This window comes from Cheilinus undulatus, linkage group 20, assembly GCF_018320785.1.
Source record: "Cheilinus undulatus linkage group 20, ASM1832078v1, whole genome shotgun sequence".
Classification (NCBI taxonomy): domain Eukaryota; kingdom Metazoa; phylum Chordata; class Actinopteri; order Labriformes; family Labridae; genus Cheilinus; species Cheilinus undulatus.
This window is the reverse complement of record NC_054884.1, coordinates 19,615,112-19,632,772: the sequence shown is the minus strand read 5'-3', so window position 1 is coordinate 19,632,772 and position 17,661 is coordinate 19,615,112. Positions and strand designations below refer to the sequence as shown.

The 17,661-nt window shown below is 36.4% G+C and overlaps 1 protein-coding gene across 1 annotated transcript in view; it reads right to left on the bottom strand.

Annotated features, from left to right (window-relative positions):
• Positions 1 to 17,062, bottom strand: part of LOC121528608 (alpha-tectorin-like) — a 34,847-nt gene extending 17,785 nt beyond the window's left edge. Inside the window, exons 1-3 of the mRNA XM_041816122.1 lie at positions 17,014 to 17,062; positions 16,601 to 16,651; positions 722 to 837 (exon numbers count right to left, since the gene is read on the bottom strand). Coding sequence (XP_041672056.1) covers positions 722 to 837; positions 16,601 to 16,651; positions 17,014 to 17,062 — 216 coding nt within the window. The remainder of the gene's footprint in view (positions 1 to 721; positions 838 to 16,600; positions 16,652 to 17,013) is intronic.
• Between the last annotated feature and the right edge of the window lie 599 nt (positions 17,063 to 17,661).

The window sequence follows — 17,661 nt, the reverse complement described above, 5'->3', positions numbered from 1 at the left end:
GAGTAAGAGGTCAGCCTTTGCAGTAACTCACCATTAAAGGTTTATTTGTAACTTGATGTACATTTCCCTTCATACCTACTGTAGGTCCAGTCATTTAAAATACAAGATAATACTTGTCTATGTATCGCGTTCACCTCTGTGATACAGACCAACAGCAGGAGAGAAAGCAGAAGTAGCGACCGTAGCACCACACTGCACAAACTAAAAAACATTAGTGTAATTAAACTCTATGGATATACTTAAACTCTAATACACTTAGAATCTGCCTGCCCATCTGTGTAGCAGATACATAGCTAGTATGGGCTAAGTCTAAGAAATTCATCTCATCTGAATTCCTAAACTTGTTAGCGTTTTAAAGACATTTTAAAAAATACGATGTTGATAGCAGGCCAACTACTTAATCTTTTCTTGACATGCATGTGACCCTGTTTTGGCTTGATGATTCTCTTAACACATATTCCAAACCACTAAATAGCAAAAAGTAAACAGAATCCCCTTCCCGTGGCTAAAGGTAGCTTTTATCAGGTTCCTATCCATCTTTGGACACTTGGATGATTGGACAGTAACGGATGTGACAAGCTAAACATCGGTTCAAATATATGGCATGCAACAGGTATATGAAACAGTCTATCCGGTGAGTCAGGTTAGGACTAATGTTAGAAGAATAACAAACTGATTCCTCCATAAAACAAACATTTTTTCAGAAATTGTTTTTACATACATAAGTCTGGTTATATGACTTTCCAAAGAACACAAAGGGGTGTTCCAAGGGAATCAGAGGAGAACTTCCATCAAGTGCCGGTGCAGTTGCTGTGCCATTAATGGGGTAGAGTGGTCCTAGAAACAACAGACACAACAAATTATCTTACTGGTGATGCAAGCAAATATTTTTAATATCTAACCAGGCAATTTAATTGGAGGCCCTGGGACCAAATAAGGCCCCCAAGGTCTTTTTATGTGGCCTTTTAAACATACAATATGTAGAATTTCTGTGCTTAAAAAAAAATATATATATTACAGTTTTTCTCAGTCGCTTTGGTACATTTCTCAGATCAGAATTGAAATTCTTAAAACTACTTGTTCAATCTTCACATCACTGTGTCACTTGTGCACTTCAAAAAAGCAGTTTCTTATTTCCTTGATCAAGTTGCAAGTGCTTTGGTACATCCATGCAAACGACTATGTACAATTCTCTGCTGTTTCCTACATCATGAATTGCTTTTGTCATGTTGATCAAAATGTATTATAATGGGTCTCTGTTGAACAGTCTCACCCCCCACAACATTTAGGTATTAGTTCATCACATAAGTCTTTACATGCCAAATGGTTGAGCATGTTGTCATAATATGTCAAGCATATTTCTATACATTTCCATTAGACTTTTTCCTAAATCTGTCCTGAATTGGTAAATTGCTCCCAGGTGAATCTTGACTTTCTCTAACGGAAATGTGTGAAACATTAGATCAACCAATAATCAAGGAATCATCGGATGCAGCGTGTGATGACATCACAGCAGATACCTGCAGAGGCTGGATAAAACACTCTAAAAGATTCTTTCCACGCTGCATCGCAAGAGAAGATTTTCGTTGTGATGTGGATGAAAATTTGTGGCCAACAGACAGGAATGTCAGGAGGTGTTGGAAGACTGCACTGTAATTCCGACAGCACTGCATGTACAGTTTTCCCTAAGAAGATTGTCCTATGTTCACATTTCTACTTTTTTTTTGGTTCCTTTGTGCTATGCAGTGCTGTCTTTTCCTTTCTGTATCACAATGACATCGTCTGTCAACAAATTACAGTACAAACAGCAAAAGCGTAAATGTGAATCTTGTCCAGTCTCTTGCAATCAATCTCCCACATACACTAAGGTGTAATTTACAATTTACAATAATTGTCATCAAAACTTTAGCCATAGTTTACATCAGAACATCCCTCCAGAGTACACTGTTATACTGACAACATGACTAAGCAATTTGACTGTCTTATTCGTACACAATGACACAAGGACTTATCATTCTGATGGCACTGACATGTTCGTTGACACAGATATTTACTTTTGAGAGGGTTAACTAACTGGACAGCCCTGTAGATATTTCTTGACCAATGATAAAGGTACAAAAAAAGGAACATCTCCTGATTAAATCACATTGTTTGTGCTTAAAATGCAAGTAAGTATAGTCTTTAAGTATTGAATACGTTTAGTGATATATCTTTACATGTTTGCATGCTCAGTATGTAAAAAAAAAAGAACACAAAAACTAAGACAATATTTGATATTTAACTTGCCTCCAGGATGTGTTTGGTTCACTGATGGAGTTGAAAGAGGAACTGCTGTCATGGTAGTGGTTGGACCTATGAAAATAGGTTGACATTGTTTATGTAGAATAACTTACGGTAAAAAAAAAAAACCTGAGAAGCACACAAGTGATAAATCCTATCTCAGAATAATCGTATCTCCTGACAGCATTTACGAGACATTGTACACACAAGTATACATTTTTCTGTCTTTAGTGTATGAATTTTAACTAAAACTAAAGCAAAATAACTTCTGCATGTCAACAACTTCATCTCAAAATAAATGATTTATATGCTGCCATATAATAAGCCCAGATAGTTAATAAAACATCCATAACTTAATCTGCTTCTCTAGGGTGATATTGTATTGTGTAATGCCAAATCACAGAAGTCAGACTGTTTCTGTTCTTGAAGCAAACACAAGATACTTGTGCGCTACAGAAAGAAAAAGTGCACAGTGAAGAAGTCCCTAAACCTGGTTAAATCTTTACTATTTGCCTCCACAAGTCAACCGTGCTGACTGATGCGTGCCATGAGGGCAACACTTCACCAGGATTAGTGGGACCACCTTCACTGGTGTTTCGTCCAGTTAGTCCTCAAACTCCCAGAGGGCTAAACAGTGATCGCCAGCATCCCAGACCAACCCCCCTCCATCCTGATGCTCACTACCCATAATACCAACACAGAGACATTCTCGTTCTTACAGATTTTACAGATCTTTTATCTCTATTTCTATTGGAATTACCTTTTCACATAGGGCCAGATAGGTTTGGGGTTTTTTTCCTCAATAAATAAAATCATCATTTAGAAACTGACTTTTGTTTTTACTCAGGTTTTCTTTGTCAGGAAGGGGGCAAATACTTTTTCGCAGCACTGGCCCTTCTTATCAATGCTTTTTCAGAAAGTGCCCCCCATTCCAAACTAACTGAACAGCCCTGTAGATATTTCTTGAGCAATGATAAAGGTACAAAAAAAGGAATATCTCCTGATTAAATCAAATTATTTGTGCTTAAAATGCACATTTATAAAAAAAAAAAGTATTAATTTTGGTTGAGTAAGTACAATCTTTAAATACTGACTACGTTTAGTGATATATCTTTACAGGTTTGCATGCTCAGTATGTTAAAAAAAAAAAAAAAAGAACACAAAAACTAAGACATTTAATATTTAACTTGCCTCCAAAATGTGTTGGGCTTGGTGGTGGAGTTGGAACAGGAACTGCTGTCATGGTAGCGTTTGGACCTATGAAAATAAGTTGACATTATTTATGTAGAATAACTTACAGTAAAAAAAAATAAATAAAAACAATTGGGAAGCACACAAGTGATAAATCTTATCTAAAAATAATTGTATCTACAGACAGCCTTTACAAGACATTGTACACACAAGTATACAGTTTTTCTGTCTTTAATGTACAAATTTTAACTAAAACTAAAGCAAATTATCATCTGCATGTCGACCACTTCCTCTCAAAATAAATTATTTAAAAGCTGCCATATAATCAGCCCAGATAGTTAATAAAACATCCAAAACTTAATCTGCTTCTATAAGGTGATATTGTATTGTGTAATGCCAAATCACAGAAGTCAGACTATTTCTGTTCTTGAAGCAAACACAAGATACTTGTGCGCTACAGAAAGGAAAAATGCACAGCGAAGAAGTCCCTAAACCTGGTTAAATCTTTACTATTTGCCTCCACAAGTCAACCGTGCTGACTGATGCGTGCCATGAGGGCAACACTTCACCAGGATTAGTGGGACCACCTTTACTGGTGTTTTGTCCAGTTAGTCCTCAAACTCCCAGAGGGCTAAACAGTGATCTCCAGCATCCCAGACCAACCCCCCTCCATCCTGATGCTCACTACCCATAATACCAACACAGAGACATTCTTGTTCTTACAGATTTTACAGATCTTTTATCTCTATTTCTATTGGATTTACTTTTTCCCATAGGGCCAGATAGGTTTGGGGTTTTTTCCCTTAATGAATAAAATCATCATTTAGAAACTGACTTTTGTTTTTACTCAGGTTTTCTTTGTCAGGAAGGGGGCAAATACTTTTTCGCAGCACTGGCCCTTCATATCGATGCTTTTTCAGAAAGTGCCCCCCATTCCAAACTAACTGAACAGCCCTGTAGATATTTCTTGAGCAATGATAAAGGTACAAAAAAAGGAACATCTCCTGATTAAATCAAATTATTTGTGCTTAAAATGCACATCTATAATAAAAAAAGTATTAATTTTGGTTGAGTAAGTACAATCTTTAAATACTGACTACGTTTAGTGATATATCTTTACAGGTTTGCATGCTCAGTATGTAAAAGAAAAAACAAAACAAACAAAAAAAAAAAAACAAAAAAAAAAAACACAAGACTAAGACATTTAATATTTAACCTGCCTCCAAAATGTGTTGGGCTTGGTGATGGAGTTGAAACAGGAACTGCTGTCATGGTAGCGTTTGGACCTATGAAAATATGTTGACATTATTGATGTAGAATAACTTACAGTAAAAAAAAAAAAAAAAAATTCATTGAGAAGCAAACGTGATAAATCTATCTAAAAATAATTGTATCTACTGACAGCCTTTACGAGACATTGTACACACAAGTATACAGTTTTTCTGTCTTTAATGTACAAATTTGAACTAAAACTAAAGCAAATTATCATCTGCATGTCGATCACTTCCTCTCAAAATAAATTATTTAAAAGCTGCCATATAATCAGCCCAGTTAGTTAATAAAACATCCAAAACTTAATCTGCTTCTATAGGGTGATATTGTATTGTGTAATGCCAAATCACAGAAGTCAGACTGTTTCTGTTCTTGAAGCAAACACAAGATACTTGTGCGCTACAGAAAGAAAAAGTGCACAGTGAAGAAGTCCCTAAACCTGGTTAAATCTTTACTATTTGCCTCCACAAGTCAACCGTGCTGACTGATGCGTGCCATGAGGGCAACACTTCACCAGGATTAGTGGGACCACCTTCACTGGTGTTTCGTCCAGTTAGTCCTCAAACTCCCAGAGGGCTAAACAGTGATCGCCAGCATCCCAGACCAACCCCCCTCCATCCTGATGCTCACTACCCATAATACCAACACAGAGACATTCTCGTTCTTACAGATTTTACAGATCTTTTATCTCTATTTCTATTGGAATTACCTTTTCACATAGGGCCAGATAGGTTTGGGGTTTTTTTCCTCAATAAATAAAATCATCATTTAGAAACTGACTTTTGTTTTTACTCAGGTTTTCTTTGTCAGGAAGGGGGCAAATACTTTTTCGCAGCACTGGCCCTTCTTATCAATGCTTTTTCAGAAAGTGCCCCCCATTCCAAACTAACTGAACAGCCCTGTAGATATTTCTTGAGCAATGATAAAGGTACAAAAAAAGGAATATCTCCTGATTAAATCAAATTATTTGTGCTTAAAATGCACATTTATAAAAAAAAAAAGTATTAATTTTGGTTGAGTAAGTACAATCTTTAAATACTGACTACGTTTAGTGATATATCTTTACAGGTTTGCATGCTCAGTATGTTAAAAAAAAAAAAAAAAGAACACAAAACTAAGACATTTAATATTTAACTTGCCTCCAAAATGTGTTGGGCTTGGTGGTGGAGTTGGAACAGGAACTGCTGTCATGGTAGCGTTTGGACCTATGAAAATAAGTTGACATTATTGATGTAGAATAACTTACAGTAAAAAAAAATAAATAAAAACAATTGGGAAGCACACAAGTGATAAATCTTATCTAAAAATAATTGTATCTACAGACAGCCTTTACAAGACATTGTACACACAAGTATACAGTTTTTCTGTCTTTAATGTACAAATTTTAACTAAAACTAAAGCAAATTATCATCTGCATGTCGACCACTTCCTCTCAAAATAAATTATTTAAAAGCTGCCATATAATCAGCCCAGATAGTTAATAAAACATCCAAAACTTAATCTGCTTCTATAAGGTGATATTGTATTGTGTAATGCCAAATCACAGAAGTCAGACTATTTCTGTTCTTGAAGCAAACACAAGATACTTGTGCGCTACAGAAAGGAAAAATGCACAGCGAAGAAGTCCCTAAACCTGGTTAAATCTTTACTATTTGCCTCCACAAGTCAACCGTGCTGACTGATGCGTGCCATGAGGGCAACACTTCACCAGGATTAGTGGGACCACCTTTACTGGTGTTTTGTCCAGTTAGTCCTCAAACTCCCAGAGGGCTAAACAGTGATCTCCAGCATCCCAGACCAACCCCCCTCCATCCTGATGCTCACTACCCATAATACCAACACAGAGACATTCTTGTTCTTACAGATTTTACAGATCTTTTATCTCTATTTCTATTGGATTTACCTTTTCCCATAGGGCCAGATAGGTTTGGGGTTTTTTCCCTTAATGAATAAAATCATCATTTAGAAACTGACTCTTGTATTTGCTCAGGTTTTCTTTGTCAGGAAGGGGGCAAATACTTTTTCACAGCACTGGCCCTTTATATCAATGCTTTTTCAGAGAGTGCCCCCCCCATTTCAAACTAACTGAACAGCCCTGTAGATATTTCTTGAGCAATGATAAAGGTACAAAAAAAGGAATATCTCCTGATTAAATCAAATTATTTGTGCTTAAAATGCACATTCATAAAAAAAAAAAGTATTAATTTTGGTTGAGTAAGTACAATCTTTAAATACTGACTACGTTTAGTGATATATCTTTACATGTTTGCATGCTCAGCATGTAAAAAATAAATAAATAAAAAATAAAATAACACAAAAATTAATACATTTAATATTTAACTTGCGTCCAGATTGTGTTGAGTTCAGTGGTGGAGTTGAAACAGGAACTGTTGTCATGGTAGCATTTGGACCTATGAAAATATGTTGACATTATTTATGTAGAATAACTTACAGTAAAAAAAAATAAATAAAAACAATTGGGAAGCACACAAGTGATAAATCTTATCTAAAAATAATTGTATCTACAGACAGCCTTTACAAGACATTGTACACACAAGTATACAGTTTTTCTGTCTTTAATGTACAAATTTTAACTAAAACTAAAGCAAATTATCATCTGCATGTCGACCACTTCCTCTCAAAATAAATTATTTAAAAGCTGCCATATAATCAGCCCAGATAGTTAATAAAACATCCAAAACTTAATCTGCTTCTATAAGGTGATATTGTATTGTGTAATGCCAAATCACAGAAGTCAGACTATTTCTGTTCTTGAAGCAAACACAAGATACTTGTGCGCTACAGAAAGGAAAAATGCACAGCGAAGAAGTCCCTAAACCTGGTTAAATCTTTACTATTTGCCTCCACAAGTCAACCGTGCTGACTGATGCGTGCCATGAGGGCAACACTTCACCAGGATTAGTGGGACCACCTTTACTGGTGTTTTGTCCAGTTAGTCCTCAAACTCCCAGAGGGCTAAACAGTGATCTCCAGCATCCCAGACCAACCCCCCTCCATCCTGATGCTCACTACCCATAATACCAACACAGAGACATTCTTGTTCTTACAGATTTTACAGATCTTTTATCTCTATTTCTATTGGATTTACTTTTTCCCATAGGGCCAGATAGGTTTGGGGTTTTTTCCCTTAATGAATAAAATCATCATTTAGAAACTGACTTTTGTTTTTACTCAGGTTTTCTTTGTCAGGAAGGGGGCAAATACTTTTTCGCAGCACTGGCCCTTCATATCGATGCTTTTTCAGAAAGTGCCCCCCATTCCAAACTAACTGAACAGCCCTGTAGATATTTCTTGAGCAATGATAAAGGTACAAAAAAAGGAACATCTCCTGATTAAATCAAATTATTTGTGCTTAAAATGCACATCTATAATAAAAAAAGTATTAATTTTGGTTGAGTAAGTACAATCTTTAAATACTGACTACGTTTAGTGATATATCTTTACAGGTTTGCATGCTCAGTATGTAAAAGAAAAACAAAAAAAAAAAAACAAAAAAAAAAAACACAAGACTAAGACATTTAATATTTAACCTGCCTCCAAAATGTGTTGGGCTTGGTGATGGAGTTGAAACAGGAACTGCTGTCATGGTAGCGTTTGGACCTATGAAAATATGTTGACATTATTGATGTAGAATAACTTACAGTAAAAAAAAAAAAAAAAAATTCATTGAGAAGCAAACGTGATAAATCTATCTAAAAATAATTGTATCTACTGACAGCCTTTACGAGACATTGTACACACAAGTATACAGTTTTTCTGTCTTTAATGTACAAATTTGAACTAAAACTAAAGCAAATTATCATCTGCATGTCGATCACTTCCTCTCAAAATAAATTATTTAAAAGCTGCCATATAATCAGCCCAGATAGTTAATAAAACATCCAAAACTTAATCTGCTTCTAAAAGGTGATATTGTATTGTGTAATGCCAAATCACAGAAGTCAGACTATTTCTGTTCTTGAAGCAAACACAAGATACTTGTGCGCTACAGAAAGGAAAAATGCACAGTGAAGAAGTCCCTAAACCTGGTTAAATCTTTACTATTTGCCTCCACAAGTCAACCGTGCTGACTGATGCGTGCCATGAGGGCAACACTTCACCAGGATTAGTGGGACCACCTTCACTGTTGTTTCCCAGTTAGTCCTCACACTCCCAGAGGGCTAAACAGTGATCTCCAGCATCCCAGACCAACCCCCCTCCATCCTGATGCTCACTACCCATAACACCAACACAGAGACATTCTTGTTCTCACAGATTTTACAGATCTTTTACCTCTATTTCTATTGGAATTACCTTTTCACATAGGGCCAGATAGGTTTGGGTTTTTCCTCAATAAATGAAATCATCATTAGAAACTGACTTTTGTATTTACTTAAGTTGTCTTTCTCAGGAAGGGGGCAAATACTTTTTCACAGCACCGGCCCTTCATATCGATGCTTTTTCAGAAAGTGCCCCCCATTCCAAACTAATTGAACAGCCCTGTAGATATTTCTTGAACAATGAAAAAGGTACAAGAAAAGGAACAACTCTTGATTAAATCAAATTATTTGTGCTTAAAATGCACATTTAAAAAAAAAGTTTTAATTCTGGTTGAGTAAGTACAATCTTTAAATATTGACTACGTTTAGTGATATATCTTTACAGGTTTGCATGCTCAGCATGTAAAAAATAAATAAATAAATAAAAAATAAAATAACACAAAAATTAATACATTTAATATTTAACTTGCGTCCAGATTGTGTTGAGTTCAGTGGTGGAGTTTAAACAGGAACTTTTTTAATGGTTGCGTTTGGACCTATTAAAATATTTTGACATCATTTATTTTTAATAACTTACAGTAAAAAAAAAAAACCTGAGAAGCACACAAGTGATAAATCCGATCTCAGAATAACTGTATCTACTGACAGCATTTACGAGACATTGTACACACAAGTATACAGTTTTTCTGTCTTTAATGTACAAATTTGAACTAAAACTAAAGCAAATTATCATCTGCATGTCGACCACTTCCTGTGGTGTTTTACTTTGTGGAGTCGTGTTTTTTTTTTGTAACATCAGGTTTACGGAGGCTGTGTCTGGCAGCTAACTTTACTTTGCTCTTCCTGAGGCTTCCACCCCTTCCCGGTGCTGTGGAGAGTTCACACCTGCAGCGAATCACTCATCATGATCACTACTTAAGACCTGCTGCTCTCTACAGCGCCTGAGTCTCGCCTTACTTACCTCACGGTAATCGTCAGCTCCAGGCTCCTTCTCTCACGAGATTCCTCCAGAGAAGTTCACCAGTGTTTCTTCTATTGAGATTTTTGAGTATTCTCTAGTGCTTGTTTATTCCTGTGCTCACCTCTAACGTGCCTCTCCATTCCCTTCCAGTGCCTCCTGCCCAGATCACCGCAGCCAGCTCCAGCACTCTCTCACCTTCTCGGACTCTTGGAATCCCCCCTCCTGTTCCCACTTACCTGCACAATAAACCTGTTCAAAACTGCTATCCGTCTCCGCATCCTGGGTTCAACCATTACACTTACATAACACTTCCTCTCAAAATAAATTATTTAAAAGCTGCCATATAATCAGCCCAGATAGTTAATAAAACATCCATAACTTAATCTGCTTCTATAAGGTGATATTGTATTGTGTAATGCCAAATCACGGAAGTCAGACTGTTTCTGTTCTTGAAGCAAACACAAGATACTTGTGCGCTACAGAAAGGAAAATGCACAGCGAAGAAGTGCCTAAACCTGGTTAAATCTTTACTATTTGCCTCCACAAGTCAACCGTGCTGACTGATGCGTGCCATGAGGGCAACACTTCACCAGGATTAGTGGGACCACCTTCACTGGTGTTTCGTCCAGTTAGTCCTCAAACTCCCAGAGGGCTAAACAGTGATCGCCAGCATCCTAGACCAACCCCCCTCAATCCTGATGCTCACTACCCATAATACCAACACAGAGACATTCTCGTTCTTACAGATTTTACAGATCTTTTATCTCTATCTCTATTGGATTTACCTTTTCACATAGAGCCAGATAGGTTTGGATTATTTTTTTCCATAATAAATAAAATCATCATTTAGAAACTGCATAATATATTTACTTGGGTTGTTTTTGTGCGGTTTTAAAATAGGTTTGATGATCCGAAACAGTACAACAATCTGGAAACTGGGCTCTCTTCTTATGACTGTTGTCCTTAAAGAAATCTAAAAAGGTTGTTTGGGGATCTTTAACAGTACATGACAGGCAATAGTTTCTGAGGGTTACTGAAGCTTTAACTTACCTCCCTGAACCGTAGGATTCAGAGAGGAAGGAAGAGAATTAAAGATGATTATAGAAGAAAGACAGAACAGATTAGACAGTACCCATGATAAGTCCCTTTACAAAATTCTGTTATGCTGTCTGTCTTTGAAAATTTTTAAAAGCACAAGTAATAAGGTTACAGGTGTATACACAACACTTACGTCTTTATTATGAGATAAGATACACAACACTTTAAAATCATATAAATATTTTTTAATAGGCACATTAAGTTCTCCAAGATAAAAAAAATGTGCATTCCATGAATAGAAATAGCTTAAATCAATGAATATAGTATCTGTAAAGTAGGAAAAAATCTCACAGGTAGAATACCCCAAGACATTGCTAGTCTTGGGCTAAGCCCCTAATGTTGGCAACATCTAGCTTCACCCTTGCTTCAGCCCATGTAGCCATCCCCTAGCTCCACCGATGGATTTCATTGTTCCATCAATCACAGCAAGTGGTCCACGTCCTGAAGCAGCAAAGCAGCCCCAGACCATCACACTGCCGCCACCATGTTTGACTGTTGGCATGACTGTTGATCAAATGCTGTGCTATTTTTACGCCGCACACTTCCCAAAAAGCTAAGCTTTGTCTCATCAGTCCACAGAATATTCCTCCAAAAGTCTTGGGGATCATCAAGATGCTTCTTGGCAAATGTGAGACGAGGCTTTGTGCTCTTTTTGGTCAGCGGTGGTTTTGGCCTTGGAGCTCTCCCATGATGCCATTTTTGCCCAGTGTCTTTCTTATGGTTGAGTCATGAACTCTGACCTTAACTGAGGCCAGTGAGGCCTGCAGTTCTTTGGATGTTGTTCTGGGTTCTTTTGTGACCTCCTGGATGAGTCGTTGTTGCATTCTTGGAGTCATTTTGGTTGGCTGACCACTCCTGGGACGGTTCACCACTGTTCCCAGTTTTCTCCATTTGTGGATAATGGCTCTGTCCCAAAGCCTTGGAAATGGCTTTGCAACCTTTTCCAGACTGATAGATTTCAATGACTTTGTCATTTGTTCTTGAATTTGTGGCATGATGCGTTACTTTCTGAGATCTTGTAGCCTACTTCACTTTGTCTGAAAACTTCTATTTAAGTGATTTCTTCATTCAACAGTGAAATTAAACTCAGCTTTCCAACAACTATGGTTAATCACAGTTAACTCATGATTTAACAAGGGGGGGCAATTACTTTTTCACATTGGGCCAAAAAATAAAATGGGATGAGCTTACTTATAAAAGGGGAAAAGTTGTTGTCTCCGAAATAACAAGTAAACTAAACTTGACTTGTTTTTAGTTCTTTTTTATTTTAAATGCGCTGCAAATACAATTACTTAATATTTCTGAGTAATAAATACTCATGCTGACTTTATCATTTTAACTGTGCTATGCTACTTTACTAGTAAATTTGTCATTTTCACATGTAATACTAGTTAAAATCTAACTATTGATTATTCAACTCAAAGTATCTGATTAACTTAAAAAATTGAAGTAGTGCTCACTGAAAAGAATGTTATTTATGACAGTTTAAGTTACCATTCCACTGCTCTCCACCTCTCCAGGAGGACAGAAAAAAAGTTGCACAGTCAAATTCCCTGATGAGTTTTCACTGTTATTTTCTAATGTGCACTATGATCAAAGGCACATTAATGCTTAGGCTAGCTGGTACTTTAGTCTAGAGTTTCTACCTCCATGCATACCTCATACATGAGAGATACTATTTATATTTTGTAAGACAGCATTTTTATATTACATATTTGTATTTATTAGTGCTCTTGCAATACTACTTTTATTTGTTCTCTATTTCTATTGTGTTTCTGTCGCCAAATGGCCTGCTTTGTCCTGCTTTATCTATTACTTTTTGTTACTGTAAACTGGAATTTCTCCTTGTGGGACTAATAAAGGAATATCTTATCTTATCTTATCTTATCTCATCTTATCTTATGTAAAGTGTGGCTTTCACATAATGCAACAGCCGAAACACTGATGGAAGGGCCTGATACTGACAGCCGCCCAATGCAGGTTGATTCCAGCTATGGAGGGTTCCTCAGTGAGGCACTTTGGTGAGTTGAATTTATCAGTGTCACAAACTCCATCTCCCTCTAACTGTGCTTGGCTCTTAGTGCTAGTGTGTGGGAAATGGATGCTTGTTTCAATGACTGATGTATACATAAAGGGAGGATTTTTTTTTTTTTTTTTTCAGAAATAGCTGCCGTGTGGCCAAGTCTATTGATGCGTCTGTCGTGCGTATTTGCACAGACACATTCCACCTTATGTCATTGGCCCAATGATGCAAACACAAACACCACTCACAGATAGACAAACACAAGCTAACGTGTTGGTGGTGTAGACCCGAGGCTTCTATCTGCAGAGGAGAAAAGGATTCAGCACAGGACTGAACTTTGCTCCTGCTGTAAAGCTCCTCTCTGACCATGGCGCATATGTGCGTCAATGCTGTCTATGAAAAACCACACTCTTTCTCTCTCTCTACTCAGCAAGCTGCAGACTGTTAAAATATTGTTTCATAAACATTCCACTTCTATATTTTATCATGATGATACACCCTAATGATTAAACATCAGTATATGAGTTCATTATAAAACCTTTAAAACGTGCCACATTGCAGAAAATATATATTTACTGTATGTTGATAATTGACGGATCAAAAACATTATAAAACATTATAAAATCTCTTACATCATAATAACTGATCAGCAGGGCAGTGAGAAACGGAGGATGACAGGAGCCAGGAATGCTCTGTGATTTACATTATTGATATTGAAGATTTCTCATAATCACTGATCAAACTTAATGAATATTTGAGCTCTCTCAGATGTTTACAATAGGTGTAAATAGTTTTATGGTAAACTTTTTTGCCCTTTTTCACAATTTTTTGCCACTTTTCACCCATTTAAGCTACCTTTTGCCATTAAATACCACCTTTTTCCTCATTTTTACCCATTTGAGCTTTTTTTCCCCAACTTTTTACCCATTTTTTGCCACTTTAATCCCAACTTTGCCCCTTTTCAACATTTTTTCTCTCAATGTTCACCCATTTAAGCTACCTTTTCTTGTTAAATACCACTTTTTTCCTAGTTTTTGCCCATTTTAGCCACTTCTTGTTGCCACTTTTATCCCATTTTTGTCCCTTTTCATCATTTCTGTTGCCATTTTTCACCCATTTAAGCTTCCTGTTGCCATTAAATACCACTTGCTTCCTCTTTTTTGCCCATTTTTGCCACTGCTTTTTGCCACTTTATCCCATTTTTGCCCTTTTTCACCACTTTTCACCCATTTTAGCTACCTTTTGCTATGGAATACCACATGTTTTCAATTATTTTGCCCATTTTTGCCACTCTTGACTGCTTTTTGCCCATTTTAGTCAATTTTCACTCATTTTTTGCCACATTTGGACCATTTCATCTCACCTATAACTCATTTTTTGGTCACTTCTCACCCATTTTTTGTTACTTTCTGACCTTTTTCCACTTTTTCTCCCATTCTCACCCTTTTCACCCATTTTTGTTGCTTTTTGACACCTAAATTTAACTAATTTTTATTGCTACCTCAAGCTGTTTTTGCTTCACCTCTTAGATTGCGGCTCTTGCAAAGGTATTTTTCAACATTTTGGCTGTTTGGTTGAGCAGGGTTATGTAACACTGCTGTTAACCATATCCACCATCTTTAGCACAATCTCACACAACTTCAGCCTTTAGACTCAAAAGGCTATTCTGTCAATAAGGCAGTGTTAAATGTTTTTGTTAACTAACTCCATATTTTGAGCTATGATTTCACATTCTTCACAAATCAGGTATTGCACTCATCAACTTTTATGCTATTTTCAGCTATTTTCCACTATTTTCAGCTATTTTCAAGCTATTTCAAGCTATTTCTATGCTTTTTCAGCCAATGAATGCTATTTTAAGCTATATTTATGCTATTTTAAGCTATTTTAAAGCTACTTTCAGCTATTCTTGTGCTGTTTGCAGCTAATTTTAGGCTACTTTAAGGTATTTTTTTCATTTTTAGCTACTGAATGCCATTTTCAGCTACTTTTATGGCATTTTATGCTATTTTTTTGCTTTTTCAGCTATTTTCAGCAGTTCTGATTCTAATTCAGCTCTCAGCATCCCCACACAATTTCAGCTGAAATTGCATTTTTATCTAGTTTTAGCTGAGAGTGCTGTTTATAATAATACGTACATCTTAATTATGTAAAGTACAAATCCTCAGCCGATGGAATACGTGTACAGAAACATTTTGAGTTGTAACGGTGCGTTTACAATCTAGATATCAATATCCAAGAACTGGGAAACACTGTGGATCACTGTCGAATCAAAATATCTGATTTTCGCAGACATTAGTCTGTTTAAATTCTGTTTTACCCGCTCCTCACAGAGCAGACTTCCAGTTTTGTTGCACACTGACGTGAGGTCAGTGCAAACCCCTATTGTTGTGTGTGTAGCTCCACCTTTTTGGGGCGGATAAGTAAGTTCCATACCCCTACGGAAGGGCCCAAACAAATTTGGGACAGTATGGGTCAGTTTTTGTGACCCTTTCCAACTTTTGTGATATGGAATGGAAAAACTGTATGCTTTGCCATTCCAAACTGAACCGCCATGTGGACATGACCTATTTGTTAGGTATGTTGTCCACTCAACATTACCACTGTCCCCCACAGGTGGAAGTTCTTTAAGTGAGCTGGTAACTTAACACGTGGGGCAAAAGGGATTAATGCCCAAAGGCATTCTGGGAAAACTATGTAGATTAAGGGACTGGAATGGGAATGGAAATCAAACATGATCATATTGATTGAAGAATAACTTGGTAGGTAAACTGGTTTGGTGATTACATGCCAGTCCTTTGCAATGTGTCACTGTAGCACCATAAAATTACTAGTAGATGAAGGTACAACACTTCCAGGGACAGCCACAGGGGGGCAGTAAAGCACTATCAGGCTGCCATTAGGCTCTGTAAAGTGGAAAAAAGCAGCTGACTATTTGGCTCACAGAAAAGTATCTCCTTGAAATGCCCTAAAAAAGGTCCTCAAACAGCTGACTGGGTGCCATGAGTTTTAGGTCCTTATACTTGGTTATTTCTAAATCTGCTGCCCAGTGCATGTGATGTTTCTATGTACAGTATCTGTTTACTTGACAGAAGCCAGCTTCAATCTTCTCATTCATACATACAATCAGACACATGTGCTATTAGCTTTAAGTCACTTGGTATAATAATAATCATTTGATATCACTGTATGTCTGTTGTTTTTTAAATATAATACAATATAATGCAGTCCTTTATTTATGCAGCATATTTTGAAAATTAGCCATACGCTGCACAGTGACTAAAACAGAAATGAGAACATAATCCAAAGCAGGAAATAAAACATAAAAATACCTGAGTTAAAAACCAGACAATAAGAATTAATTTTACAACATCAATCAATCAACCTTGATTTATTTTATGGCACCAACTCAAAACCAAAGTTACCTCAAGAAATTTTCTGTCTAGACTGTAAGTGAGATGAATTATCTTACATCCTTTCTAAGGTTGAGCTTACCTGCAGTCACCTGAGGATTCATGGTTGTAGTCGTCTGAGGAGTCACCACACCTGTGAGACAAAAGCATGAATATGAAAAACAATGAGACAAGCCTTTCCTCTGGTGTCGACCCACTCCATCCTCCACATTTAAGCTGCTGCTGTGCTGTATGTACACTACACTTATCATTAAGGATTTCTTCATTGATTTAAAGCAATGGAGTCACATCTTTTAAAGCTGCTTTCAGACACGGAATCCCCTGAATGTGATATAAGCTCTCATCTAATGGTAAGTCATATCATCTTTACTCATATAGCACATATAAATAAAGCTAAGAGTATAAAAGAATAAGAGCTTAATAGCTCCCTACACAAATAGAATATAATGCATCAATACAACAAACAATAAAATCAAGTAGGATTTTATTACTTACATATTATCCCCGTAAGCAGCAGCACAGGTAGCGTCATCTGAGCAGCCATTCTCCAAAACTCAAAATTAAAATCTGTTGACAGATATAAAATGTTGAATTACAAAAAAACAACTCCATCTTTGTTGCGTCACATTTCACTTTTGAACTGTTTTAATTAAAAATGTTTACATTCAAATTGAAGTCCATGAGAATATACAGTGCTTAACAAATGTATTAGACCACTACCCAAAGTAAGGTTTATGCCACAGCTGCACTAAATTAACAGCATTGGTAATTACCAAAATCATTTTTTATGTTTCTGCAATGGTTAATACACCAATATGTAGAAGCTCTTTAACCCAAATGATAAATGATATTTTTAACGCTAATATATAATTATTATTGTTATCCATAAATTTTCAAATTTACGGATTTACCAACAAACTGAAAAAATAGTAAAGCACATTAATATTTCTTGATTAATATGTCAAATTATAGTTATTTACTTGCATTCCTGAACAGAAAAATAAGTTTTAGTGGTTGAATGTTAAGCTTGATTTATTTCTGACTTCTCAAAGAAGCCCAGTGAGCCGGCTCAAATTTGGGTATAAAAAGGGGAATTCAGTTTGAAATTCCTCATTCCTGTTCGAAATGGTAAAACGTGGAGAG